General features: G+C 53.9%; 2 protein-coding genes across 5 annotated transcripts; one reads left to right on the plus strand and one right to left on the minus strand.

Moving 5' to 3' along the window:
• Nucleotides 1–57: 57 nt before the first annotated feature.
• On the plus strand, nt 58–8,156 carry HIPK4 (homeodomain interacting protein kinase 4). The gene is made up of 4 exons (XM_010947253.3): nt 58–2,802; nt 5,288–5,644; nt 6,613–7,458; nt 7,977–8,156. Exons 1-4 carry the CDS (start codon nt 1,978–1,980, stop codon nt 8,154–8,156), a joined length of 2,208 nt encoding a protein of 735 aa, XP_010945555.2. The 5' UTR covers nt 58–1,977.
• A 971-nt stretch (nt 8,157–9,127) lies between these two features.
• Nucleotides 9,128–26,443, minus strand: PLD3 (phospholipase D family member 3). Of its 4 annotated transcripts, XM_010947256.3 has the most exons (13): nt 26,286–26,433; nt 25,287–25,453; nt 16,412–16,503; nt 16,238–16,312; nt 16,007–16,149; nt 15,358–15,541; nt 13,885–14,005; nt 13,676–13,803; nt 12,374–12,574; nt 10,974–11,113; nt 10,254–10,419; nt 9,674–9,773; nt 9,128–9,582 (listed from the first exon to the last, which is right to left on the minus strand). In XM_010947256.3, the coding sequence occupies exons 3-13, from the start codon at nt 16,436–16,438 to the stop codon at nt 9,395–9,397; spliced, it is 1,473 nt and encodes a 490-aa protein (XP_010945558.1). In that variant the 5' UTR covers nt 16,439–16,503; nt 25,287–25,453; nt 26,286–26,433; the 3' UTR covers nt 9,128–9,394. The 4 variants fall into 4 exon arrangements, with proteins under 4 accessions (XP_010945558.1, XP_010945556.1, XP_010945557.1 ...); XM_010947254.2 differs by lacking the exon at nt 25,287–25,453 and having other exon boundaries at nt 26,286–26,443; XM_010947255.3 differs by lacking the exons at nt 25,287–25,453; nt 26,286–26,433 and adding an exon at nt 17,075–17,197.
• Between the last annotated feature and the right edge of the window lie 1,165 nt (nt 26,444–27,608).

The raw sequence follows: 27,608 nt of genomic DNA on the forward strand, positions 1-27,608 counted from the left end.
AGGGGGGACTTGGCCTGAGGGGATCCTGTGCACAGGGAAGCAGGTCACCCCTGGTCTGAGGAGAATCAAGGAGGCCCTGGGGTGGGCCTGGTGGGAGGGACTGCCCTAGCCCTTCAGGATTCCCACGGGGTCCTCTGAGCCGGGAAGTTCCCCAGCAGAGCACAGCTGTAGGACCCCTCTGCCCGGGACTCTGCCTGTCATGGGTGACCCACTCCTGCCAGGATTACCCCAGGATCCCTAAGAGAGCGGCATACAATTGCTCCGTACCTGCCCTCTGCTGGCCGCCTCGTCACCTCCAAGAGCACTTCTGCATTCTGGCCCATCCCTTTCCTGTCTGGCTGGTTGGACTGCCCGGTTCACCCCAGCCCCACCCAGGAAGGCCCCTCCTGATCCCCTCTCCAGGATCACGGGGTCAGAACCTCCACCCCAGACCCCCGGCTGCCTTTTGGGACTAAGTCCCAGGGTCTGCAGCTCCTATTGGGGCTGGGACTCAGTCCCCAGGGACCCATCCCCACTCAGAATCTAAGCCCCAGCATCCCCCATGTCTCTCTGAGATGCCCTAGACAAGCTCTCTAGTCCCACATCTCCTCTGAGGCCCCTGATAGCTTCCCCTCCACTCCTCATCACATCTCCACCTTCCCGCTCTAAAGGGTGGAGGGCTGTGCCCTGAGAGGTCACAGATGCCCCACTTACTCCAGCACCTTCTCCCTTCAAGCCGGCCCCCCTTGGGTCACTCCTGCACCACATGTTCCTCTTTATCCCTACCAAACATGGCAGGAGTGACCTACATTCCTCGTGTCCACCCTCTGCCCAGGCTCCCAGCATTTGGGCTTTTCCTCTCACCACCGCTGATCAGTCCGTGGGCTCGATGAGCTCTCAGGGCTTCTCTCTCATGTGTCCTGACTTCTCAGGGCTCCTTCCTCCTTCCAAAACTCTCTCTTCTCTCTCTTCCCTCCTCTCTCCCCCTCACACCCCTTGGGCCCTCAGGGCTCCTCCCAGGCCCTCCACACCCACACCCTCCCTGGGTCATGTCACCCTCCCCATGGCTCCCAGACCTCATTTCTGTGCTGACAGTTCCCAAATTCCCTCCTGGGTCCACAGGGGCATCCAGTGGCCTCTGCACACACCCCTTGATGTCTCCTGGATACTGGGAGGTTGTATGGGGTGGTGGTTCAGAGCTTGGCTCTAAAGCCAGACTGCTCAGCGTCAAAACCTGCCTCTGGCACCCAGCTAGGTGATTTAGGCATTTAAACATTTTTTTGCCTCTTTTCTCTTCTATAAAATGGCAATATTAAAAAAAATAAAATGGCAATTTTAAGATGTATGTTGTAAGGATCAGATAAGACTTCTAAAGGCCTCAACATGTGTTTAAATGTTTCAATGTAAATTTCCTAACATCCTCTTCCCCAAACTGCTCCCCATTCCTATTCACGTCTCAAGAAACCATCCCATCGTTACCCAGGCCAGAGCCTTATCCTGCACAGCTCCCTCTTTTCCCCCATACCTGCCAGTTGCAGGGCCTGTCTTCCTGGCCTCCTGAGTGTCTCATCCACCTGCCTCTTCCCCCACCTCCGCCAACTTCTCCCACCTGAGCCTGCTGCAAGCTCTGGGCCTCCACTCTTGCCTCCTCGAATCCACTTTTCTTCACACAGTAGCTTTGATGCTCCAATCTGACCCTGCCCTCCCTTGCTCAAAGTCCTTCTGTGGCTCCCCACTGCCCTCAGAACAAAGTCCAAGCTCCTTTGCCTGGCATTCAAGACCTTTTGCAACCTGGTCCCATATCAGTCAGACCTACCCCATGGCAGCCACAGGCAGAGGCAAGTGTTTTCTGAGCAGAGACACACACACAAATCCTCTAGCTTGGGAAGACAGCCTCTCCCCACCTGTTTGGGAATGTCCCATTCCTCTCTGCCCTAGGTCCACAATCAGACTCTCCTCTCCTTCACCTGCCCAGCCTCTCCAGTGTTCCGCCCCTGGATGGGGGAGGGGGCACTACTTGCCACCCCACCCCCCATTCCAGCGTGGGCTGAGGGTCTCCAACAACAGAACCAGAGCCACTCAGCAACACTGGAACCCATTCGGGGGGGCCTGGGGCCCCTCGTCCCAAGCCAGGAGGGCTTCGGGGGGAGGGGTGCAGCCCCTGGCAGACTCGCTGTGTGGCCCAGAGGTCTGGGGGTTGCCAGGGAGGCAGGGGTGAACCTCACAGGGCTAGGGACGAGCGCAGTTCTCTTTCCCCCACTGGGGGAGCCTCAGGGCCGGCGTCGGGGCAGGAGGCTCCGGAGGCAGAGCCCGTGGGGCAGGGGTGGTGGCAGGGCAGTGTCCAGCGACAGGGGCACCATGGCCACCATCCAGTCAGAGACTGACTGCTACGACATCATTGAGGTGTTGGGCAAGGGCACCTTCGGGGAGGTGGCCAAGGGCTGGAGGCGAAGTACTGGCGAGATGGTGGCCATCAAGATCCTGAAGAACGACGCCTACCGCAGCCGCATCATCAAGAACGAGCTGAAGCTGCTGCGCTGCATGAGGGGCCTGGACCCGGAGGAGGCCCACGTCATCCGCTTCCTTGATTTCTTCCACGACGCCCTCAAGTTCTACCTGGTCTTCGAGCTGCTGGAGCAAAACCTTTTCGAATTCCAGAAGGAGAACAACTTCGCACCCCTCCCCGCCCGTCACATCCGCACGGTCACCTTGCAGGTGCTCAGAGCCCTGGCCCGGCTCAAGGAGCTGGCCATCATCCACGCCGATCTCAAGCCTGAGAACATCATGCTGGTAGACCAGACCCGCTGCCCCTTCAGGGTCAAGGTGAGTGCGACTGCCCAGGTGTGGCAGTGTCCCTTGTTCCTGTCCTCTCCCAGATTCCCCCAGCCCTGGATGCTCTCCTGACGCTGAAGTCTCCCTTGTCCCTCACTTGTCTCCCAGCCCTGAGGTCTCCCTCCCTGGCCTTGATGCCTCTCCCCACCTCCTGGCTCTGAAATCCTCTGCATCTCTCTATCCCAATTCTGACATCGTCTCCCTCCAAGACCTGAGGTCTCCCCATCCTTGTCAGGTCTTAGCTCAGCTAAGACCCCCGTAAGGGGCAGGAGCAGAAAGACAGTGAGGGGTGACTGAGAAGTGGGCCAGGTGGGAGACATGGGTGGGTGGGACCAGTGACAGGGTAGTGAGAAGAGGAGATGTGGGTGAGTTCTGGGTAGATTTGGGAACAAGACTTGCTGGTAAATCTTATGTGAAGCGTGAGAGAGGAGGAGAGGGCTTGAGGGAGGATGAAAGCCTGCTGTCCTAAGCGACTGGAAGGATGGCAGCTTCATCCTGAGTTTGTTCATCAATAAACCTTTTCCGAATGCATGCTCTGGGCCTGACCCTGTGCTGGGCACACAGGCACCTCCTCGGTGCTGTCACAAGTCCCTAGGTTCCCCAATCCCGGCTCTGACCCCTCTGTCTGCTTTTGGGTTTGTTACTATCTGGTGATGGGTCTGAACTAGGGGCATAGTGAGGGCAGGGCCAGGAGCATTTAGGTCACCACTGTTTCCTCAGCATCTCCCAGCCTAGTGCTGTCGTGTAGTCAGTGCTAAATGAATGGCAGAGATACAGGGAGATACTGAGACAGGAAAAGGGAGATCATTCTGCCCCAGTAGATGGAGGGACAGAGACCCAGTGAAGCAGAGATTCTCACAAACACAGCAGGAGACAGACAGGACAGATCCATGACACCTGGCCAGCACTGGTCTCCTGGCTGCATTTGTGGGATGAATGAAGGAATTCCATGAAAATGGACTGAGTGATCAGGTCATTCAAGCTCTCTAAGATTCAGGCCTCAGCTGTCTGTGTTCAGAGTCCAGGTTAATAACCATTTTGTCACACTGCCTTCTGTACACAGAAGGTGAGGGATGGCTGAATCAGAAGCAGAGAAATTCCAGGAGGGATCCCGAGGGAGGGACTGAGACAGGATCACAGAGATTCAGAGTGAAAATGGCAGATTGCTCCCCCGAGAGGCATCGGGAGAGACAAGGACCTTCCGGCATTCACCACGTTAGTGCAACAGGTGTTCATCAGCACCTGCATGTGCCAAGGGCCAGTGTGGGGTGTCACTAAGTGCTTGATGATGAAGACAGAATAGAACCTGGGCTTCAGGGAGGTGACACAGAGATGGAGAGAGAGACTGAGAGATGGGAGACAGACAAGTGATGAAGAGGCAAAGAAAGAAAAGAGAGAGACAAAGAAGACACAGAAAGAAAGAGCATGATGGGGTAAAAAAGCCCATTCATTCACTCTTTCCTGAGCCCCTGCTGTGTGCCAGGCGCTCTTTCAGGTATCTAGGGATGCAGCAGTGAACAGACAAAATCCCTGCCCTCATGGGACTGATGTCCAAGTTGAGTAGAGAAACAATGAACTCCATACAAAGGTAGCATATAGTATGTGAAATGGCGTTAAGTGCTATGGAGAAAAGCAGAGGGCCAGCAGGGTGGATAGAAAGGGTGGGCTGTGCTGTTTTTGATAGGATGGTTAGCAAAGACTTCCCTGAGAAGGTGACATTTGAGTAAAGAGTTGAGGTGAGAGAGGGAGCCATGTGGACATCTGGAGGAAGAGCATTCCAGGCAGAGGGAACAGCCAGTGCAAAGGCCCTGAGCTGGGAATGTGTCTGGCTTGTTCAGGGAATAGCGAGAGGCCCATGAGGCTGGAGCTGGGTGAGTGAGGGGGAAGGTGGGAGAGGGTGAGGGTGGCAAGGGGACCGGGCAGATTGTTGGAGGCTTGTGGGCCTGGGTGAAGACTTTTATCACAGGATGTGGTAAAGCCACAGGAAGATTCTGCGCAGGGGAGGGAGGTTGTCTGACTCAGGTGGTCACAGGGACCCTCGGGCTGCATGTGAGGGGCAAACTGGAAGGTGGGGGTGGAGGGGAGAAACAGGGAAACCGGCAAGGAGGCCCCTACATTAGTCCAGGAGGGGGATGAGAGGACAGGATCAGGGTGGGGCCGTGGATAGGATGCAGAGTGGGCAGAACAGCAGGAGGAATCAGCAAGATTGGCTGATGGCCAAAGTGTGAGGTGAGAGAGGAGAGAGGATTCCTGACCCTAATGGGTGTAAGTTCTAGTGGAGAGAAACAGAGACAGAGAGACAAACACGCAAACCAGAGACAAGGGCTGGAGGAGATGGACAGGAGCATTAACAAGAGATAAGACTCACAGACGCAGTGACAGTCAGATGGCTGATGAAGGAAGACCCTGGCGAGAGATGCCAAGGGAGACTCAGATCGGCCCTCCTGGCCCATGTGCCTCCCTCCCCACTGCTCAGGTGATCGACTTTGGCTCGGCCAGTATATTCAGTGAGGTGCGCTATGTGAAGGAGCCGTACATCCAGTCACGCTTCTACCGAGCCCCTGAGATTCTGCTGGGGCTGCCCTTCTGTGAGAAGGTGGACGTGTGGTCGCTGGGCTGCATCATGGCTGAGCTGCACCTGGGCTGGCCCCTCTACCCGGGCAACAATGAGTACGACCAGGTGCGCTACATCTGTGAGACCCAGGGCCTGCCCAAGCCCCACCTGCTGCACGCAGCCCGCAAGGCCCACCACTTCTTCAAGCGCAATCCCCACCTTGATGCCACTAACCCCTGGCAGCTTAAGTCCTCGGCTGACTACCTGGCTGAGACCAAGGTAGGGGGGAAGGGGGGGCGAGGAGGGCAGTCAGTGTTGGGGCTGCCACATCAAGAAAAAAAATCTAGGCTAGATCTCAGAGAGGACCAGGAGCTTGGGGGTCAGCTGCGGGGGTTGTCACAGCAAGAGGGCTCTGAGTGAGACCCCAGGTAAGACTGGAAGTCAGGGCAGCCTGTCTGCCACCTCTGTGGCTATGGTCATCAAACTTGTGTGGCAAGAGTCTGGGTGAGACAGCAGAGAGGACTGGAAGTTTGGGCCAGCCATGGGAGCAAGAGAGGAGTCTGGGTGAGACCACAGATGGGACTGAAAGTACATGGCAGCTCCTCTGATAACTCCTGGGCCAGTGGTTGTCAAACAATTTGGCAAAGATGGTCTGGGCTTGACTCCTGGGAGGCTCAAGGGCTGAGATCAGATGCAGAAGCAAGAGGGGTCTGGAATTGATTCCAAGGAGGACTAGAGGGTTAGGGCAGCCCTTCTACTAGCCGCTGTTCGGGACCGGACCCATGGCCTGGCGGGGGGGGCGGGACTGGAGGTCTGGGGCAAGGTGTGAAACTTGGGCCAGTGAGAGCAGAGAGAGAGGTGAGCCGGAGGGTGGCCAGGGTGTAGGTGGTGCTGGGATTAGGGCCTCCCCAGAGCTGTAGGATCAGGGCACAGTAAAACAAACGATTACAGTCAGCTGTCCTTCCTGCAGCAGTAGGAGGGCTGTGGATTAGACTAGAGGGTGTCTAGTGTTAGTGAGCAGGTATGGTCCTCCCAGCAGCAAGAGAGCGCCAAGTCAGATCATGGGCAGCACTGGAAGTCAGGGTTCCGGTGTGTGGACTTCATAGCCACAAGAGAGCTCTGGGCCAGACTGGAGGGCAGACTGGAAGCTGGGGTGGGAGGGTCATAAGTGGGCCCCACAGCAGGGGTGCCTGGGGCCCAAGGCTTGGACTCGGTGACAACCCCTGCCCCACCCTACGTCCCACCAGGTGCGCCCGCTGGAGCGCCGCAAGTACATGCTCAAGTCACTGGACCAGATTGAGACAGTGAATGGCGGCGGGGCAGCCAGTCGGCTGACCTTCCCGGACCGGGAGGTGCTGGCGGAGCATGCCGACCTCAAGAGCATGGTGGAGCTGATTAAGCGCATGCTGACATGGGAGTCGCACGAGCGCATCAGCCCCAGCGCAGCCCTGCGCCACCCCTTTGTGTCCATGCAGCAGCTGCGCAGCGCCCACGAGACTACCCGCTACTACCAGCTCTCACTGCGCGGCTGCCGCCTCTCTCTGCAGGTGGAGGGCAAGCCACCCACGTCGGTGGTGGCTGCTGCAGAAGACGGGCCCCCCTACTACCGACTGGCCGAGGAGGAGGAGGCTGTGGGCCTGGGCAGTGCGGGGGGCAGCGGGCCTTTTTTCCACAAGAAGGCACCAGGCATGCAAAGGGCCATCAATCAGCTGGACGACCTGAGTCTGCAGGAGGCGGGGTGTGGGCTGTGGGGCGAGACCCGTGCCGATGTGGTCCCTGACATGCTGGTCCCACTCAAGGCAGCTGCCGCTGGCTGTCGGGTGGCTGACCCCGGTCCCGAGCCCATCCTGGCCTTCTACGGCAGCCGCCTGGCAGGCCGCCACAAAGCCCGCAAGCCACCTGCAGGCTCCAAGTCCGACTCCAACTTCAGCAACCTGATCCGGCTGAGCCAGGCCTCTCCTGAGGATGACACACCAGGCCGGGGCAGTGGCTGGGCTGAAGGAGAGCACCTAGGGGCCTCCGCTGAGCCGCCCGCCATCCCGCAGCGGGAGGGGGATGGGCCAGACATCAAGGACATGACCATGGAAGTTGAGGTGAGCTGGGCGGCAGCCAGGGTGCAGGTGGTTCTGGGATCAGGGCCTCCCCAGAGCTCTAGGATCAGAGCACAGTAAAACCAGCCTTGCCTCCCACACAACTGGATGGCCTGCTGCAGGGTCCAGCATCTGAGGTCCGCCCTCAGGATGTAAGGAAGCTCAGCAAACACTAATCCGTATTCAGGCTGTGTAAGAACTCAGAACACAGCAGTCCACAGACAGGAAGTGATAAAGCCCTAGTACTCCCAACAAGCCCATCACAGCTCACCCACCCTCAGGAAGACATGACAGACCCTCAGCAAACACATCTTCAGGACAGAGGAAGGTCTCAGCACACATCATTTAAGCCTCCAAAATGGATGAGGGTTCAGCATGTACAAAATTGTCCTCAGGAAGTGACAAGGATGCAGTTGGGACCAGAAGGAGTCCATGAGGGGCAGGCTGGTTGTTCCTCAGGGCAGGTGGGGGTTGGGGTGAGGGGCACTTCTTGGCTGATGCCCGTCTCTTCTCCCCAACAGAGGCCAGGCCCTGAGCTCTTCGACCCCAGCAGCTGTTCCGGGGAATGGCTGAATGAGCCAGAGTGGACCCTGGAGGGCATCAGGGGGCCACGGGTTCAGGGGCTCCCACCACGCCACACCCACCCACACTGTCCGCCCCGGGCCACTAGCTTTCTGCAGCACGTCGGCGGGCACCACTGATGGTGACCCACCCCTGCCCATTACTGGGGGCTGTGCTAGTGGGGCTGGCATCCCCTTGTCAAAGCCATCCCCTGAACCGACAAATTATTCTTACAGAAAGATAGTTATCAAGAAATTCCCCACTCCCCCCACCCACGGCGCACGCCTGCACACACACCCCGAACACAGGAGGGTTTTGGGGTCTGGCCCCTGGCCCCCTTGGCCAGAGGGACACAGGAAGGGGGCTGTACCCCGCTGGCTCTGAGCACGCTCTTGGCCCTGCTGCCTCTGTTTATTTCAATAAAGAACTGTTTAGCTGTTCTGCCTCATGCCTGTCCTCCCTGCCTGAGGCCTGGACTGGTGTTGGGGTGCGGTTCAGGCTGGGGTCCAGGCCCTGCTCTCCAATGCTGCCCCCAGCCTGCCAGTGGCTCAGGCTGGAGGCTGTGCTTGGCGCACTGACCCATCCCCTAAAGAAGCTCAGTGCCTGGCACACAAGAATCCACCCTCAGAACATTCTTGGTGTTCAGCAGGTGCCAGGTTTAGCCAGACGCCAAATTCTCATCATCTGTTGGCCTGTGTCTGCCAAAGGTTACAGGCTTGGCATGCACTCATCCATGCTTGGGACATGCGAAGTGTAAATTCACTTGGCAGGTGTACATTTCACGCTCGGTACATGCTCTAGTGTCCAGACATGCGAGTCCACCCTGGGGATAATGCAGTGGCTCAGCACGTGCTCATCTGGCTGGGAACATGCTGAGCGTGCAGCACACGCTGCCTCATTCTGGTTATACGAGGTCACACGCGCATGCTCAGCACATACAGGCCGAGGGCTCAGCACTTGCCAGTCCACACTGGTCACCTACTGAGGGCTCAGCACATACCAGACACATGCTGAGGGCTCAGTGCACAGGAAGATGTCCCCACCAGAGGCCCATGCCAGCTGTCCCCTACCCAGACACCCTACCTCACACCACTCAGTCAGGCACAGGCTGTACAGATAAGTTATTTACTTCTTATTATGACCTTGGGCCCTCTTTGCCCTTGAAAGTGGGGTGGGCCAGGGGGCCGGGCCCAGCATGCACCCCCACTTCTTCGGGGGCTAACCCCTCCCCCAGCTCGGCTGGGTCCTCTGGGGCCACAGCGTCAGGCCAGTGGGGGCGGAGGTAGAGGTTGGAGAGCAGGGGGGGAGCCTGTTAGAGCCACAATGGGGCAGACAGAAGCAGGGGCACAGGGACGGGGACTGTCCGCTGGACCGGGCCTCAGAGCAGACGACAGGCGTTGCCCACGCTGTCGGCTGAGGTATCGAGGTCATGGCTGTAAGGGGAGTCCCAGTCCCTCAGGAAAACCGCCTCCAGCTGGCTGCGCAGGCCGCCCCGCCCGTTCTGCGTCACCAGCAGCGAGGTGCCCGCCGTCTCAGTGAAGTAGCTGCCGGACCAGTTGGAGGTTCCTATGGGGCGGGGGTGTGGGGGCAGAGAGTCAGGGCCTCTGGCGGTGCCTGGACCCCCTTCTGTCTCCCCGGCGGCCCTCAGAACACTCACCGATGTAGGTGGCACGTTCAGTAACCATGTACTTGTTGTGGTTGACACGGGCATAAGGGATTCGAGCCTGGGCCTCGTCCGCAGGGACCACAAAGAGTTTCTGAGGGGAAGGGGGAGATGCAGGGTGGGTTAGAGAGCCCAGGGTCTAGGGGGCGTGGAACCAGATCTTCAGGACTGAGGACTTGGCTGCTTCCCATGGGGCCTTGAGGGCAGGAACAGGGCCAGGTGGAGTGGGTGCTCAGTAAACACCGACTGACGGGGAGGACCTGGTTGCCTCATATGCCACCTCTTCCCTCTAGAATGGCTCCTTTTCCAGAAAGTCTTCCTTCCCCAGGTCTTACATCCAATGTCTCCTTTTCCAGAAAGTCTTCCATGACACCTTAACTTGGGCAGGTGCTTCCCCTGGGCTCCCCAAACCCGGCCCTGACCCCTCTGCCCACGCCCTCAATCCTGGCCCCGATCCGTGGTGCCCCCCAACCAGGCATAGACCACTCTGGGTGACAGGTGAGCACCACGAGAGCTGTGTCCTCAGTACTGCCCTGCACAGGGGCTGAGGGGTGGATCTAGGGTAGGTGCTTACCACCTGGATGTCAGAGTGGGTGTGGTTGTCACGCAGGGCAGCCAGGGACAGCAGAAAGGCCCTCATGGATGGCTCGGAGTGTCCCCAGCAGCTGATGAGCAGGCGCACCTTGACGCCCCGCTCGTAGGCAGCCCGCCGCAGCCCATCGTCAATGGCAGGCCAGAACCTTAGGGAAGGGAGTGCGGGCCACGGAGGAGGCCTCACCTCAGCTTTAGGGAGCCAGGCCTGGGAATCCCCAGGCTCCAAGACCACCCCATCTCTGGCTCCCAGTCCTGCTGCTGCAAGCCCAATCTTCCCATCATCTTGTCTGCTGACTCCAGACTACCTGCTCTGAGCCCCCAGAGCCCAGTCATCCCCACTTCCCGTCCCAAACCTGAATACTTAGTCCCATCTCCCAAGCCCCTCATCACATTTCCAGCTTAAACTCCTGCCCCTACCTCCAGAAATCCCACATCCTGCATCCTCTGCCTTAAGACTCCAGTCCCCCACCCCACCCCCAATATTCTCATCCTTTTCTCTGTCCCCTTTGCCCTATCTCAAGCATCCAGACCCACTCTCCCTGTCACCTGTCTCCTCTGCCTCTTGCCATGGTTCCCCCTCTGTCTGTCCTCTGGCCTTGGCCCCCTGCCTGCTTTCTGGGCCCCATCACCCCTTCTCCCAGCTCCTCTTTCACTTGCAGTGGCTCCCTTCCCCAAGCCCTGTTCACGCGCCCAGCAGTACCTGCGCGGGTGGGAGAACTCCATGGTGGGCAGGTAGTTCATGACCGCGATGTAGATGAAACTCCGGGCATTATCCACCACGTTGAGCAGGGCCTTCAAGTCTGGGGTGCGGCCACTCGGACACAGTGGTGGAGGCGCACTCTGGGGGATGAAGGGACAGTCAAGACACGTGTCCTGCCAGGGGTGCCGTCACAGTGGACTCCAGTTATAGACAGCTCGTCATGAGCCAGGTCCTGTGGGTCTCACTGAATGCTCAGCCTCCATGAAGGGGAGAGATAATTAGCACGTCCCTTACAGAGGTGAGAAAATGGAGGCGCAGAGAGGGTAAGTGACTTGTCTAAGATCGCACAGCTGATAGATGGAGACAGGATTTGTACCTAGGGTGTCTGGTTCCAGAACTTATGCTTTAACCCAGCGATTCTCAACATGAGGTCCCTGATCTGGCAGCAACAGCATCACCTGGGAACTTGTTAGAAACGCAGATTCTTGGGCCTTGCTGCACATGGCACAGGGAATCAAGGTGCTGGGGTGGGGCCCAGGAATCTGGGTTTTAACAAGCCGTTCTGGTGATTCTAATGCATGCTCAGGTTTGAGGAGCTCCGTTCTAGTCACTTTTGTCCCTGACTTGCTCACAGTTCACCCTGATGGCACTTCTCACGTGCCCACCCACACCAGGCTCTTCACGTAGCTCCCTCCATCCTCACGAAAGATGAGCAAACTCAAGCTCTGAAAGCAGAAGTGGTAATGGGGGAACCTTTCATCCCCCGTGGGAGACCACTGGAGCAAAGGACCCCAATGAGTCATCCCTGCATCTGTGCCTTAGTGTGGCCTTCCACCATGATGCTGGGGTTGGCCAGGTGACTTGCTCAGGAGAACCGAAGGGGACACAGGTTGGCCACCCCAATTAGTGAAAATATCAACAGCTAAAACAGCACTGCCTTGTCCAGAGTGCCACAGGCGACGGTCGGCATTGTCCAATAGAACTTTCCACAGTGATGGAAATGTTCTCTATCTGCCCGCCCAATATGGCAGCCACTTGCTGCGTGTGGCTACTGAGCCCTTGAAATGTGGCTAGTGTGACTGGAGAACTGAAGTTTTATCCACTTTTTATTTAAATTGATTTAAATGGAAAGAGCCATAGGTAGCTTACACCAAGGGCTCAACCCTGCACGGACTCTCCTCATTAGTCCTAAAAGATTGTAAATATTATGATACCCACTTCCTAGATGAGACCAAGGCCTAGAGATGTTGGGACATAGTCCAGGCCCCTGAGTGGGCAGGAATGATGGCTAGTGGTCAGGACCCTCCCATTCCCACCAAATTACTGAGCAGGGCTAGATGGAGGCCATGACTGAGGGCATGTGGCCGAGGTGTGACAGGTCCCTCTTCCCTCGGACTCACTGCCAGGTAGGCCAGAGCAGGGGTTCCGTTGAGGCAGATTTCCATGGGTGTCTCTTGATTGTAGCGGGTGTCATAAGGCCGGGGCCAGGTTGATGGGATGGAGCTGCCCGCCTGGCCCAGGAACCAGTAGGCCTCGAAGATCTTGGTCAGGTCTCGAGCTAGGCAGCTGCAGTTGTACATGACCACGCCCAGCTCCTTGACCTGAGGGAGGACAGTGCTGAGGGGGCTGGTGGCCCAGGACTCACAGGTGGCACGGACACTTGCAGATACTCCCCCTCCCTCCCCGGTCTCCCTTCCTGTCCCTCACCCCTCTATCTGTCTGTCTCCCCTCTTTCTGCCCCTTAGCTCCCCCTTTCTCCCAACTAGAGTCCTGGTATAGACATGAACTTGACCAAGACTGAAGTCTTGAGTCCAGTTTTGGTGACCATCATTCAGTTATTCTGAAGCTCCAGGTTGCCTGAACCTTTGCACATGCTGTTGCTTCTACCTTCTGCTGATTTCCTACCCAGTCTTAGGTCTTAGCTGGTAGTTTCCTCCTCCAGGAATCCTGCCTTGACTGTCCAGACTGTGTCAGGCATTCCTGGAGGCTCTCAGGGTCCCTTGGGCTTCCCTCATCACTCTTTCTGGTGACAAACCTATCTCCCCATTGACTGACTAGGAGGACAGGCACCGGGGATGTCTCAGCCACAACTGTATCTTCAGCATGCACTCTGCAGAGCTGGTGAGATTAGGGGCTTGGGAAATATTTGTTGAGCAAATAATCATTGCCTAAGCTGTACCCCTCTCCTGTCTTCTGCTAATTCTTGCAGATCCTCTAGGTATCAGATTAGTTGTCGCCTCCTCTGGGAGACTTTCCTTGATACCCCAGGTTGGGTCCCCCAACCTGGCCCTAAACCCCCGTGCTTGGGCTTCCTCCATTCCAGTCTTGACCCTTCTGGGAGGACACTGCCTGTGAGAAGCCTGTCTCTGTACTGGGAGCTCCAAGAGGTACATCTGTTACTGCCATGTTCCAGGATCAGAACAGGGCTGGGCTTAGAGAAGGCACTCAGGGAGGGAATAATGAAGGTCAAATAGGTGGGCAGAGCTTTGAATGGCCTGTAGACGGGCTGGTAGTTGCCACTGAGGGGCTTCCATGAACAGGGGGAGGGCAGCGGAGGACTGGATTGGTGAGGCCTGGCAGGAGGTGGGAAGGAAGCCATTGCAGAGGCTAGATGGAGAGGACTCTGGGGTTAAAGTGGGATGCAGTTGGAGGCTGGGGCAGGCAGAAGCCTAGGAGGGCAGGTGGGTAGGGTGCAGGCAGACCTGGGTCAGGGAGCGCCAGTCCATGTTGGCACTGCCGAGGTAGAAGTGGGTCTGGTCCACCACCCAGAACTTGGTGTGCAGGACGCCATGGGTCAGCTTCTGCATGTCCACCATGCGGACCTGGGCACCTGCAACCGACAGGGGTGGTGGTCAGGGACTGGCTTGAGCAGCCCCAGGCCCAGCCCACCCCCAGCTGTCCCCTAGCTCACCGCTTTGCAGCAGCGCCTGCAGGTCCGCCTGGGGCTGAGGCCCGTTGGGCTTGCTCACGGTAATGCGGACCTTCACACCCCGGGGTGCCAGGGCCTGTAGCTGCCGGAGGACCTCCTCACCCTGCAGGGAGGCGAGAGCCTCTGAGGGGCTGGACCAGCCAGCTCTCCAATCCCATGCCACACCCCCATGGAGTTGTGTTGAGATTTGGCTTCCAGGACTGATCAGGCTTTATATTAGCCAGTATACTTAGGGAAGGCTTTGCAGGTTAAGGTATTAAAATCTTTCTTTATCTGTTTTAATAACTGGCTGCTCTGAACCCTGCTAGAATCTCCCTGCTACTCCTGCCCTTCACAGGACCTTCCCAAGATCCTGACTTGGAAGCATCAATGCCTGACACCACGGGGCTTCTGGGCCCATTACAGGATGCTGGCGGCACAGCGCAGACTAGGGGTCTGGGAAGATATGGGTGAGGCTTGCTGATGCCAATAACAATCATAGTAACAGCCAATGATTCCCGGGTTTCAACTCTGAGCCGGGCCCCGCTTCTAAGCTTCTTCACATCTGAACTCATTGAATTCTCACCACCCTCACTGATGAGGCAGGTCTGAGTATATCTTAAGGTGCAGATGAGGCAACTGAGCATTGACGAAACCAAAAGTGAAGCAGGATTTGAACTCAGACCGTCTGCCTCCTGTGTCTGTGCTTTGCGCTTTGAACCACTCCGGTAGGAACCAGCAAGGTATGGGCACTCAGATAATTTTTAACTGGTTTATATTTTTTTCAGGCAATGCTTAAAGAGCCCCACAATTTTAATTAATTGAAGCCTACCTCTGACAAAGAGAGGCAGCAGGGAAAGGGGATAGATTCACTGTGCTTTTTAATGAAGGACTTATCCAACCACCCAGGCTGTTCCTTTTCAAATCCTGAAGTATTATGTTTAAGTTTCCAGGCCCTAACAAGGCTATAATAGCAAATGCTTATAAAGGGCTGGCTCTGTCAGGCACTGTGCTATAATTTGCAGGGATTGGCTTGTTTCATCCTTATAAGAGGTGGGTGCTAGGTATTGGCCCCATTCTACAGATGAGCAGACTGAAGCCAGAGAGGTGAGGTGACTTGCCCAAGGTCACACAGCTGGGAAGTGGCAGCCTGGCTTGAGACTGGGCTGGTACTCACTCCATATTTCCATTTCTTTGAGTGACAGGACTGGGGTGACTTATGGGCAAGTGATATCTGTCAGCCTAATCCCTTGTAACCAAACCCACACCCTGACATTCAGAGGCCTCCAGATGACCATGACAAAACACCCCCATCCAGAGGGCCATGTGAAGACAGTTGCTCCCAAACACCTGTGTCCAGCTTGTTGTGTGAGACATGCCCACCTGTCCCCTGAGCTTCAGGGGAACCCCCTTTGCCCCTACCCCATTGCCTCCCACCACCCCCTGCTGCCAGCCAGGGCCCAGGTTGCCAGGTACCTGCTGGGCAGAGGGCTCCTGAGTGTGGGTGTCATTGTTGGTGAGGGTCCAGTAGAAGGAGGCGATGTCCAGGCTGCTGTGGGCACCGGCGAGCAGGCCCAGCCAGGCCTGGCTGGTGGATGGGTTGCCCGTGGAGGCATTGGGGAAGTCTAGGCCCTCAGGAATGCTCTCCACCAGCACTGCTCTGGGGGGTGGGGGGAGGCAGAATCAGCCATAGGGGGCTGGAATGTGAGTGCTCACTTGTCTCCCCAAGGAGTATGGAAGACTGTGTATATTTGTGTGTGCCTATACGCAAGATTCTCTGCATGTCTGTGTCTTTGTCTTTTCAGAGGTGCGTATGTGGATGTCCATGTGTGTGCATGTGTGTCCACAGATGTGGATGGAAGATGCCATGTGTGTCTGTGTGTGCCTTTCTGTTCACTGACAAAAGATGATGCTGTCGCTGCCATGGCAACAGTGTGGGGGAAGCGGGTGAGCATGGAGGGAAGAACCTGTGACGATGGTCTACTTGGAAGTCTGTGATCTCCTCACTCTGTCTTGACTACTGGGTGCAGGCCCTGCTTATTGCGTGTTGACAGGTCCTCAGTTTGGCAGTGCTCCTCCCCCCACCATTCAAGGCTCCCTGCTCCCACCCTCTGCTGCCACTTACTCGCAAGGGTCATAGCAAGGGGCTGGGCGCTGATTGGGCCCGAAGAGATGCAAGTCGCCGTATTCCCATAGAAACAGCTGAGTCATCAGGGCACCGAAGCCCACAACTGCCAGGATGAGGACCAGCAGGACCCAACGGGCTTTCTGTGGGGAGGAGGAGGTGATCAGTCAGCCCAAGGCGGGCAGCCCAGCCCATGTCTGAGACAGAGTGAGGGTGGCAGTGGGCTCCTACCTTCTCTGCAGCCTTCCAAGCCTCGATCTCATTCATGGGAAGTTCGTTGGCGGGCTCCTCAGCAGGCACCTTCAGCTGGGGGATCAGGATGGTAGGGGGGTGACAGGGCAGTTCAGCAGGACCCCCTCCCTCCACTGGGCCCAGCCCCTCCCCCGAGGTCCCCCATCCACCTACCTCCTGGTACATCAGTTTAGGCTTCATCTTGCCAGGCAGCTAGAGGATTCGCAGAGCCCAGGTGGGAAAGTGGGTGTGTCAGGGTCTCCAAACTGCGGGGGAACAAAAGCTGGCAATGTGTGGGGGTGTTCTAGGCTTTTGGGGGACATCATAGAAAGCAGATCAGTCTTGGGCTCACAACACTCATTGGGTCGCCTTGTCTGTGATCACGGGGGCCACTGGCACTGTGCCTGTCACCCCTAAAGGAGGAAGCTGACTGCTGGTCAGCAGAGATTTCGAAATTCCTCAAGGTCCAACCCCTCTGCTTTCCTCCCTTCCCTCTGCAGTGCCCCCCAGCCCTACTTTAGTGCGCCCACCCTGCCCCTCATTAGCGTCCACACTGCTCCCCATTAGCACCTTCCCTTCTCTGAGCTCTAACCTATACAATTTCCAAAGTGACAGCTCCGGATTGGGTTAGCAGAGTCCCAAATCTTTGTGCCTGGCTTTTTCCAGCCCTGGGATTACCCAGAAGTCATTTTCCAGGTGGCTCCTCTGCCTCTACTCTCAGGTGCCCACCAGACAGCTCAGGCCAGGAGCCCAGGATCATCGGGGCCTCCGCTCCAGCCCTCAGCCCATCGCCCAGTCATCCTCCCTTACCCTACCCCAAAGGGGCATCGGCCTTACTCGGCAGGCGGCAGCTGCTACCTCCACGGGGCCCCAGCTTCTGCCCCAACAGGCTGAGCAGGGGCGGGAGGGAGGAGGGGACGGGGCCCGAGGGGGCTCCGCCCACTGCAGCGGGGAGTCTGCGCAGTGAGCCTGCCAGTCCGGGCTCACTGCAGGCAGAAGGGGGGCCTGGCCCTCCACATATGGTCCAGCCAATCCGGCCGGGGAAGGGGGAGAGTATATGGCTGAGCGATCGGCTTTGCTACACTCCACTCTAGAGACCCGCATGTGGGTTAGGGAGGCCACAGGTAAAGAGAGAAAACCCCACATCTTTTCTCGTCCACAAATCTTGTGGACTTTTGTACCATAGGCATGTATTAACTAGTCAGAAATAAATACATAAATAAGATTAATGATTTTAAAAATGATAAAATACAATGGAATGATCAAGGCGTAATAACGTGATGTAGAGATGTAGCGATAAAATCAGTTTAGAGGACACAGCCCACACTACGGGAGGGGAAGAGCCGGGTCAGGGAAGGAGATGGTGGGTGTTCCATTGGAGTCTGTTTGAATTGCAGTCAGTATTTGATTTAAAAAAAAAAAAAGCCAACTGACATTTTGATAGGGATTTTTGAACTTTTGTTTCTTAAATCCAGGCTCTCGCTGGAGGGATAAGGAGGGTTTCCCACCTCCCATCTCCGAAGCCGGGTTTAAGGCCACAGCTGGAGAAATAAACTGGAGGACTCCTCCCTAACCACCTCTCTCAGTGAAAGAGGGGCAAGATCCCTTCCGCACATCCAGGCAGGAAGTCAACAGACAAATGCAGAAAAGGATTATTATTGAGAGAAGCAACAGCGTCAGAAGTGGTTGCCTTGGCAGCGGGATTTGGGAGTGGGTCAAGATTGCTTTTTATTGTACGCCGCTTTCCTTTTTTTAAACTTGTGAAATATAAACGACTTACAGAAAAGTAGAGAAAACATCTCTGCGCACGATAAAAAATAATTATAAAGTGAACACAGGTGTTGCACGTCCCAGGTTTTGTCACGTTTAAGGATCAATCACGCGCATGCATTAACGTGATTTAAAGAAAGAAGGAAAAAAGAAAATTCCAAAAGGGAGCTAGGTTCTCCCCTTACCGCAATATCCAGCCTAGATCTGAAAGGATAATTTGGAAACCCCTCCCCCCGCAACGTCTGATCCCAGATTGTCAAGGGCAGAAGATACCCCCTAGGTCCACTTCTCTCATTGCAGGGAGCCCGCCAAATGAGGATGGGTCAAATGGATCCAGCAAGAAATAGCAACAGACTGAGGTTATCTGGAACTCCAGAGGTCACCAAGGGAAGCAGAAGATGTCTTAGATGTGGCTGACCGCAATGTTGGGGTGGGGGCGTGGGGTGGGAAAACAAGTCTGCCTTTTATTTATCTATTTGTGAAAGCCTTGGTGAAAAATGTTTTAAGAATATAGAGTTGGAACAGCAGATGATGGAACATTAGGGAAGCTAAGATAAAAACAAAACTGTGAGGGTTGGGACTGGACACAAGGATTCCTGGGAACTGGGATGGCCACTAATAAACCAAAAATAGGAAGAAAATAGACGGATTTCATTCAATTTGTTAGCGACCTTTTGCCTCTCAAATTGTGCAGTGATGACAGGTCTGTAAAGATGGGTTTAATTTTGACTTGTTATATTTTTATCAAAGCAATCTACTTAAGGTATTTAAAAAGAAAGCTAGAACTGGAGAGGTGGTGTGGATTGGATTACGCTGGTGAGGCAGTTAAAACTGCGGCTTCCAGAGCCAGATGCCTGATTTTAATGAGCCTCAGTCTGTATGTGACTGACCTCAGAGGAGTGACAATGCATCTGTGCCTTGGCTTTCCCATCTGTAAAATGGGTATGGTAACAGTAGTGCCTACTCTTCACAAGGCTGTTCATTCATTTTGCATACATTTATTGAGTACCTGTGCAGCAGGTATTGTTTAAGTACTCGGGTTATCACTGTGAACAAAACAGACATGAAGTAAGACAGAAAGAAAGAAGTTAGGAAATCAACTAAATGTTAGAAGGTAATGAACGCTACCGAGACTCAGGGAAGAGGGACAAGGGTCAGGGTAGGGTTGGGATTGCTTGCAATTCTAAATAAGGAGGTCAAGGAAGGCCTCACTGAGAAGGGGATACCTGAGGAAAAAAATTCGAGGGGAGGAAGGGAGCTACATGAAACTCTCAGGAAAGAATGATCTAAGCAGCGGAACAGCCAATGCAAAGGCCCTCAGGCGGGAGTATGCCTAATAAAGACTGGAAAGAGCAAGGAAGCCAGTGTGTTGGTAGTGGAATGGTGAGGTGGGGGGCAGGGAAAGAGAGGAGGTAGTCAGAGAGGTGACAGGACCGGATCATGTAGGGCTACCTGGACTGTGGCAAGAAGGATAGGGGCCATCGTGCAGGCTCTGAGCAGAGGAGGGAATGTGGTGGCCTCAAAAAAGGTTATGTCAGATGTGATTATTACTCCTGGCACTTATAAATGTGACCTTATTTAGAAAAAGGGTCTTTGAAGACGTAATTAAATCAAGGATATGGAGATGAGATTATTCTGGATTATCTGAGTGGGCCCTAAATCCAAAGGCAAGTTTCTATAAAAGAGGCAGAAGTGAAGACCATGTGACTAGGGAAGCAGAGATTGGAATGACACGGCTGCAAACCCATGTATGCCTGGAGCCACCAGAATCTGGGAGAGGCAGGGAATAGAATCTCCTCTAAAGCCTCTGGAGGGAGCATGGCCCTGCTAACACCTTGATTTTGGATTTCTGGCCTCCAGAACTGTGAGAGAATAAATCTGTCTTTCTGAGCCACCCAGTTTGTGGTACTTTGTTACAGCAGCCCCCGGAAACTAACACAAGCGTTTGCAGGCTCCCCCTGGCTGTGTCAGGAACAGACTGGGGGCTGTGTGCATGTGTGCAGGGGCACGAGAGGACAGAGGAGAAAGGGTGGACAGGACTAGGGGGTGGGCAACCAAGGGGAGAAGAGTAGATAGAGTCTGGGTTGCATTCTGAAGGTGGAGCTGATGGGATTTCTAATCAGACTGGACACAGATTCCAAGTGAAGAAAGGAGGCCAGGAGGCCTCCAAGGGTTCTGATCTAAGCATCTGCAAGGATGGAGACACCAACAGCTGATTTGGGGAAGAGTGAGGAGTTAAGTTTGGGGAAAAGGTCAGAAATATATATATTTTTAAATAGTAAATACATTTTTATGTGTTTGAATATGTAAAATCTGAAATGTCTAAAATCTATCCAAATGGCTCCTTCAAACTAAAGGAATTAATACCTATCAAGTGCATAGAATGAGCATGCAGGAGGTCCTCAATAGATGATTGTGTGAAGGATACTATAAGCCCAAAAGAAAAAAAGGCATGGTTCCCTCTGCCTCCATCCTCCCCACCCTTGCCCAGGCAAGATGGTTGCTTTTTATTATAGGCCTTCACTTACTATCTTTAAAAGTTGGGGGCCCCCTCCCCAACATCCCAGTCTCCAAAAAGGACTGTGGCCTCAGCTGGAGAAGTATCCAGCACCCTCAACCCCAGCTCCCTAGGGGGAGTGGACAGGATGAAATGGAAGGTGGGCACGGGCAGCCGCGCACAGAGCCTGGCTGGCATTCTCTGCTCATCTCAGTTCCTGGGAACCCACTCCAGGGCTCCAGTGCAATATCCAGGCTGGTCCTTATGCCCTGTCCCCTTGGCTTGTGCCCTGCTGACTTGGGGTGTGACACCACAGTCCACAGAAAAAGGAGGAAGCAAAACCCACTGGGCTTTTGAGACACGTGTTAGGTCACAGATCCCTGAACACTCTGCCTCTGGTGGGGGTGGGGGTAGGATATTTGACCCCTGTTCCACAGCAGCACTTTGGAGTGGAGAGTCCTGGGTTCAAATCCCACCTCTGTCAATTTCTTACTGAGTAACCTCACATATGGGGCTTTACTTATTTGAGCCCTGCTGGCCTCATCTATAAAAGGAGGATCATCTTACACCCGTCTGGGGAGCATCTGGGGAGCAGTGGCTGGGGGATCTCTGAATGGTTTAAGGGGGAGGGTCTGGCAGTCCCAAAGCCCTGGGTTCAGCTCTCAGCTCTGTGTGTTCCTGGGAGAAGAGGCTCCCTTCTCTGAGCCTCACTTCCATTCTCAGAACAATGGGGAAACTAAAATACCAACCTCACATTTGCAAGGAAGCGTCAATGAAACCATCCACGGCAGGCAGGTAGCACAGTAAACGCCTGGTACAAGCTGGCAGGTGAGGTGTGTCCCCTAGTACCCTGTACACACTTCTATCACAGATAGACTTGTATGTGTCCCTTGAAAACCTAAGTCTATGTCTAATTTATTCCTCCACCCCACCCCAGTACATTGTAACCACTCAATAAATGTTTATTGAAAACAGAAGAAATGAAGCAGCAGAAAGCCCTCCTTAGATGTCTCTCCAGATCCAGTGACACTTGATTCATACACAATGATAAGTGGCTTGTGTTCTGACCCCAGAGCAATAGGATAGGTGCAGGTAATGGCATCTCAGCCTGACAGTAAAATTCAAAGTCAATTCAAGGTTCATTTAAGCCATCTGGAGTGCAAAGGAGGGTGTGGGGCCAATTAACTGCTGCAGCACACAGGAAGCACTGGACAGGCCGCACCTCAGGAAACATTTACAAACCCTTGGACCTTCCATATGGCCCAAAACAGAAATGTTCTTGTGTTTAAAGGAGCTGATTTTCACTTGATTGCACAGACCCCTTTGGACTGAACAATCAATTGCCTGTGGTCAAGTCTACAGGAAACAGAACAGAGCACTGGTTTTGTAAACTTTGTTTTCTTTTTAGCAGTAGAACCTTTATTTCAAAGGACCCCTTTATTTCTAAATGTCCTTTCGAGGAAGAGAAGATGCTTGGTCTGAAAAAGTTAATTAAGTAAAAAACAAAAATAACAAAAACACTCCATCATGAATGGTGACAATTTCTAAATTGGAACTCTAAAATCTAAGCTGTCCCACCCTTACTTAAAACCCCTCTGTGGCTCCCCATTGCCTTTGGGACAAAGTGCAACCATCTTACCATGTCCTCTTAGGCCCTATATGGACAGGCCCCTGCAGACCTGCCCCATCATTACAGCTTCAGTTCTCCTTTCTGACTCCAAAGCTGTCTCCGACTCTCACCTCTCCCCCAAACTCCAGCTCTGGAAGTCTATGGCCTCCTAGATACCTCCCCCTGGCTATCCCTAAGCCCCTTATACCCATGTCTTCAACTGCCCTTAGCATCTCTCCCAAACCTGCTCCTCCCCACAGCTCCCCATTTAAAGGACAGCTGTCCTACCCATTCTTCAGGTCTTAGCCTGTGTGTTACCTCCTCCAGAAAGCCCTGACTCCCCTGGAGTCCTGGGCCTTGTCCTGGATGCCTCATAACTAACTTATCCATTTGGCTTCCCCAAGTCTCTCCCACCCACCCTCTTTCTCTCCCATCCACAGCTTCAGTCTGGCCTCTCCCACCTGAGTCCTCACTCCAGTCACCACCCTTGGCCCCCAGGCTTCACTCAACCCTTCCAATTCCTCTCTATCCAAGTCTGACTCTGCTCAAAACCTCCCTGTGGCCCCCCAGTATCCACAGGATAAAGTCTCAGCTCCTCACTGCGGCTCCCAGGGCCCCAAATGATCTTCCCTTAATAACCTGTTGGGCTTATTCTCTTACCATCCTTGATGGCCCGGCCATATTTAATATCTTTCGGTTCCTTGAACTGAAACCACACTTTTACCACCAAACCCACTCACAGCTGCGCCTCCTGCCTAGCATAGCTTTTTCTCCTCTTCATGTTGCTCATTCCTATCCTCTTGTGTACCACCTCCTTTAGGAAGCCCTCCCTGACCCCCTGGCTGACACAGGCACTCTCTTTGGCCTCTGGCAGTCTCCTGGGCTTCTGCATCCCAGCCCAGATCCCTCTGCCTATGCTGCCCCCAGCCTGGCTCTGACCACACTGGGCTGTCACTGCCTGGTAATGGGTCCATTTCTCCCACTGAACTGTGAAACCCATGAGGGCAGGGCCGGCTCAGTCACTGCCGAGTCCCCAGTAACACGCAGTGCAGGGACAGTACATGGCAGATGCTCAGTGGCCCATTCATTTATGTATTCATTTCAACTAGTATTTATTCAGTGACTATTGCTGACAAGCCCTGTCTGGCAAATGGAGGTACAGCACAAAACAGAAAAAAACAAAAAAAATCCCCGGGAAGGAAGAAATTCCTTTGAGGAAGTGAGACAACAGATAAATGAGTGAAACATACAGTATATGCCTTGGAGAAAAATAAAACAGGGGAAGGGAAGAGTTGCATCAGAATTGAAAATGGTTGATGTTACTTCAAAAATAACAACACATCTGGGGCAAACAAGCATCATTATCCCTGTTTTTCAGGGACAATCACTGCTCAGGTCATTTGTTGGCTGGGAATTTGAACCCAGAGCTCAGTTCTGTTTCAGGATGCTACACTGTGGAACCATTTCATGAACACAAAGTAAGGCAGAATGTCTTCTCCCTGCCACCCTGAGGGAGGCCTGAGCCTGTGAAAAGACAGGATGTGGTAGAAAGGGTAGGGCTCTTTATGTTTATTGAAGGAGGCGCTGCTCAAAACACTTGATATATTCAATCCTCACAACAGTATTTTTTTAGCCCCATTGAACAGATAAAGGAACTAAAGACTCAGAGAGGTTAAGTCACTGGCACAAAGGGACATAGCCAGGAAATGGCGGAGCCAGGATTTAAGCCCAAGCTGCCTTAGGGTCCCGGGTGTAGACAAGATGCCTCTTCTGTTGTTGAACATCTGTAGATTTGTGGCACCCTCCCTCCCTCCCCTATAGTGGCTGAACCCAGTGGTGGCTCTGGTCTCTCAAAACCTCTATGAACATCCCCTCCCCTTCCGAATCTTTGAGAGGGACGTTTAAGGCTTTCTCCAAATATAAAGGATATATGAGGGCAGCTTTAAGAAGAGGACTCTGGCTCTCCTTCCAACCAGGCTGCTCTTGCCAATCCATTCTTGGTAGAAGTTCTCCAGCTGCTGCTGCTGCTGCTGCTGCTTCAGGTCATATCACGTCACATCAGATCATGTCCCTTTTCTCCTCCAAATCCTCCCACCATACTCAGAATAAAGCCAAAGTCTTCTCTACAGCCCATGAGACCCCAGAGGATCTGCCCCATCCCTCCTCTAACCTCATCGCCCACCCCTCTCCACCCTCACCGGCCTCCTTGCTATTCCTTAAATATTCCATGCATTCTCCTACTACAGGGCCTTTTCATCTGCTGTTCTCTCTGCTAGAATGCTCTTCCCCCAGATAGCCATGTCACTCTCCCCTCCTTCAAGTCTTTGTTCAAATGTCACCATGTCAGAAAACCTTCCCTGACCACCCTACTTAAAACTACAACCTCTGCATTCCCCACGTCCCTTCTAACACATCATATGATCTACTTACCTGTTTGCTTATTGTCTCCTACCCAGGCTAGAATGTAAACTCCATGAGGCAAGGGATCTTTTTTTTAATATATATTTAATTTTTTAAAACAATTTTGTTTGTTTTGGGGGGGAGGTAATTAGGTTATTTATTTTTTAAAGTAGGTACTAGGGATTGAACCCAGGACCTCATGCATGCTAAGCATCTGCTCTACCACTGAGCTATACTGTCCCCCTATGGACCTCTGTTTTGTTCACTGATGTGTCTCCAATGCCCAGCACAGGGTTGAACATGTAGATCATGCTTAATAAATATTTGCTGAATAAAGAACTTGCGTTTTCATTCCCAGGTTGCACATGTAGCAACTGAGGCACAGGAACCTTAAGCCACCTCTGCCCAAGGTCATGCAACTGTTTAAGTACTAAATGCTAGAACCAAGATTGGAATCAGACTGTTCCAGGCCCCAAGCACACGTGGCTAATGACTATCCTCCACTGCCATGTTAAGGCAAGGTGAGTGACTAAGATACTTACCTTTCCACATGGGGATTCAGCGTTGCTGAGGTTTGACTAAGGTGTGGTGAGACCTGCCTCATCTCTCTGTACCCCCAATTCTACAACTCAAGGGAAGGCTGGGCCTAAGCTACCTATAGTCTTCCCCTCACCATGCCCTCCTTGACTCCTGCCATGGCTAAATGCTCTCAGTTTGGGGGGTGGGGATTCACTGAATCCAACAAGATAAAGAGATAGGCATTAAGTATTTACGTGAGCAAGGTTCGTGATGGCTGATGGGCCACCCCCTCAGGTGTGGTGACGTGGCAGAGGTGGGGACAACATGGAGATCGTGACGTGGGGCAGCGTGGGTTGGCGGCCATGGCAGAGCATGTCAGGATACGGGGAGTGTGATGACACCACGGGAATGATGAGGGCAGCTAGGGGGAAGGGGGAGAGTGACAATGAGGAGGTGATGAAGGTGACTGGATGAGGGTGAGATGGTTGATAATATTAGCCCAAATCGCCACATCAAGCCGGGCATATCACAAGAATAAGCTCACTGAATCCTCACACTCATCCCTGACATAGGTGTCCTTGGGTGCACTTTACAAATAAGGAAGCTGAGATTGCAAAGGTTTGATTAGGTGGTCAAGGCACACCCTGGGTAACAGCTGTAGTACCCGGTATGGTGGCCAGTATGTGAGGTGACACTGGGAAATGATGAAGACATGAAGGGAAGAAAAACAAATGTAAAGCAGGGTGGCTCCTTATGAGGAAAACTAGATGCATTAGGCACCGACAGTAACCACCAGAGGAGCAAAGGTGACAGGGAGGGAAGGAGACATATGGGGTGAGGATGACATACGGGAAGCATGAGTTCGATTTAAGGAGATGGTGACAGGAGGAGTGCGAAGGTGACACGAGGGTATGATGACAATTCATGAGAAGTGAAGACTTCATAAAGGAGTAACAGTAATACAAGAGGGGTGCAGGCGACATGAGAAGGCGACGACTTAAAGTGCGGCGGTTGCGACATTTGGTGGCAATGAGGGCTTAAAGGGAACGAAATCTTGTTAAGAGGGTTGATAGCGACTTAAGGAGGGTGATGGCGACATAAGGGGAGTGGTAACCATTTAAGCGAGATGCAACATAAGGGGAGGAATGGCGACATAAAAGGCCAGAGGACGATGTAAGAGGAGAGATACATTATAGACGAAGGACAACACGAGGAGGGCAGCCGAGGCGCCGCACCCCCAGACCACACATTACCTGCGCTCCACGGCTCCCACTCCGGGACCCAGCCCTGCGTGCACCTTCTAGGCTGGAGCCCCGCCCGACCGCCCCCGCCGCGCGCAGGCGCACTCAGGACGGACTGCGGCTGGCGGGGGCCAGGCAACTGCCTTCTTTATTGGCCGCGCTCCTCGCCAGCGCGGGGCGGAGGGAAGCGCCTGGGAGACTGCAGGCGGTCACGTGAGGGTTACGGCTGCGCTCTCGCTGGTGGCTCTCCTGCGGGCTAGAGCGGCCGCGGGCGACATGTCAGCCCGGCTTCCGGCGGCGAGGGCGGTGCTTCCGGGGCGGGCTGCCGGGCCGAGGGAGGAGGGTCTGACAGTTGGCGCCGCCGGGAAACTGGGCGGGCGGCGCGAGTGGGCGCGGGCCCGGAGGGCCAGGTGAGGCGCGGGTCCGGGACGTTGGTGGGACTGGGCTGGATGAGGTGGGGATGAATGGCATCCGGGGTTCCAAAGTCAGTCCTGGCGCTTCTGTGCGGCTCTGGACGAGTGACTTCTTTCTTTGAACCTCAGTTTCCTCCTCTGTAGAATGGGGGTCAGAATCTGACTATAGCATCATCTTCTGACTATAACATCATCTTTATGGGTTGGAGTGAGAAGTCAGCTCGTGCATGTTGGAGCCCCTAGCACAGCACCTGGCACACTGCTCACTTAGTTACTATACTGTTATTGTTAGTATTGATGATGATGTTTGCGCTTGATGTGGAAGATCTGGGTGTGGGAGCATGAAATTGGGGGCCAACAGATTTAAGTTCAACTCCTAGCTCCACTTTGTGGCAGTGGACCTATGCCTTCACCTATTAGAACCTCGTTTTCCTATACAATGAGGGCTAATAGTCCCAATAGCAGAGTCATTGTGAGGATGCTGATGAAGTGTACGTGTAAAGTCTTTAACACAGGGCCTGGCACAGTATTGAGTAGGAGCTTAATAGATTGGGCCTATAATAATGATTCTGAGAGTCATTGGTGTAAACAGAGAGGTAGAGAGGAGGAGGAAGCTCAGGGACAGGAACAGGAAAAACTTGGAATCTGGAGTTAGGCAAATCGACATCCTGCCACTGTTTGACCAGTTTTACCAAATCCCATAGTATTAGGTTCTCCTTTTTCTTTCAAACCACTGATGCATTTTCCTTCAGTTAATTCATTTGAGAAAGAATATTTGTATTGGTACCCTAATGGAAAACTACATTGCTGGCTATGAGAAGAAGGGAAACTTAAACTGAATTCCAAGAACGGAAGCAGAACGGTCTATTATATTGTAGACAGAAACTGAAAGAATTGAAAAGGGAATAACTTGTATTATGTG

Source organism: Camelus bactrianus, chromosome 9 (genome assembly GCF_048773025.1).
Source record: "Camelus bactrianus isolate YW-2024 breed Bactrian camel chromosome 9, ASM4877302v1, whole genome shotgun sequence".
In the NCBI taxonomy this organism is placed as follows: Eukaryota; Metazoa; Chordata; class Mammalia; order Artiodactyla; family Camelidae; genus Camelus; species Camelus bactrianus.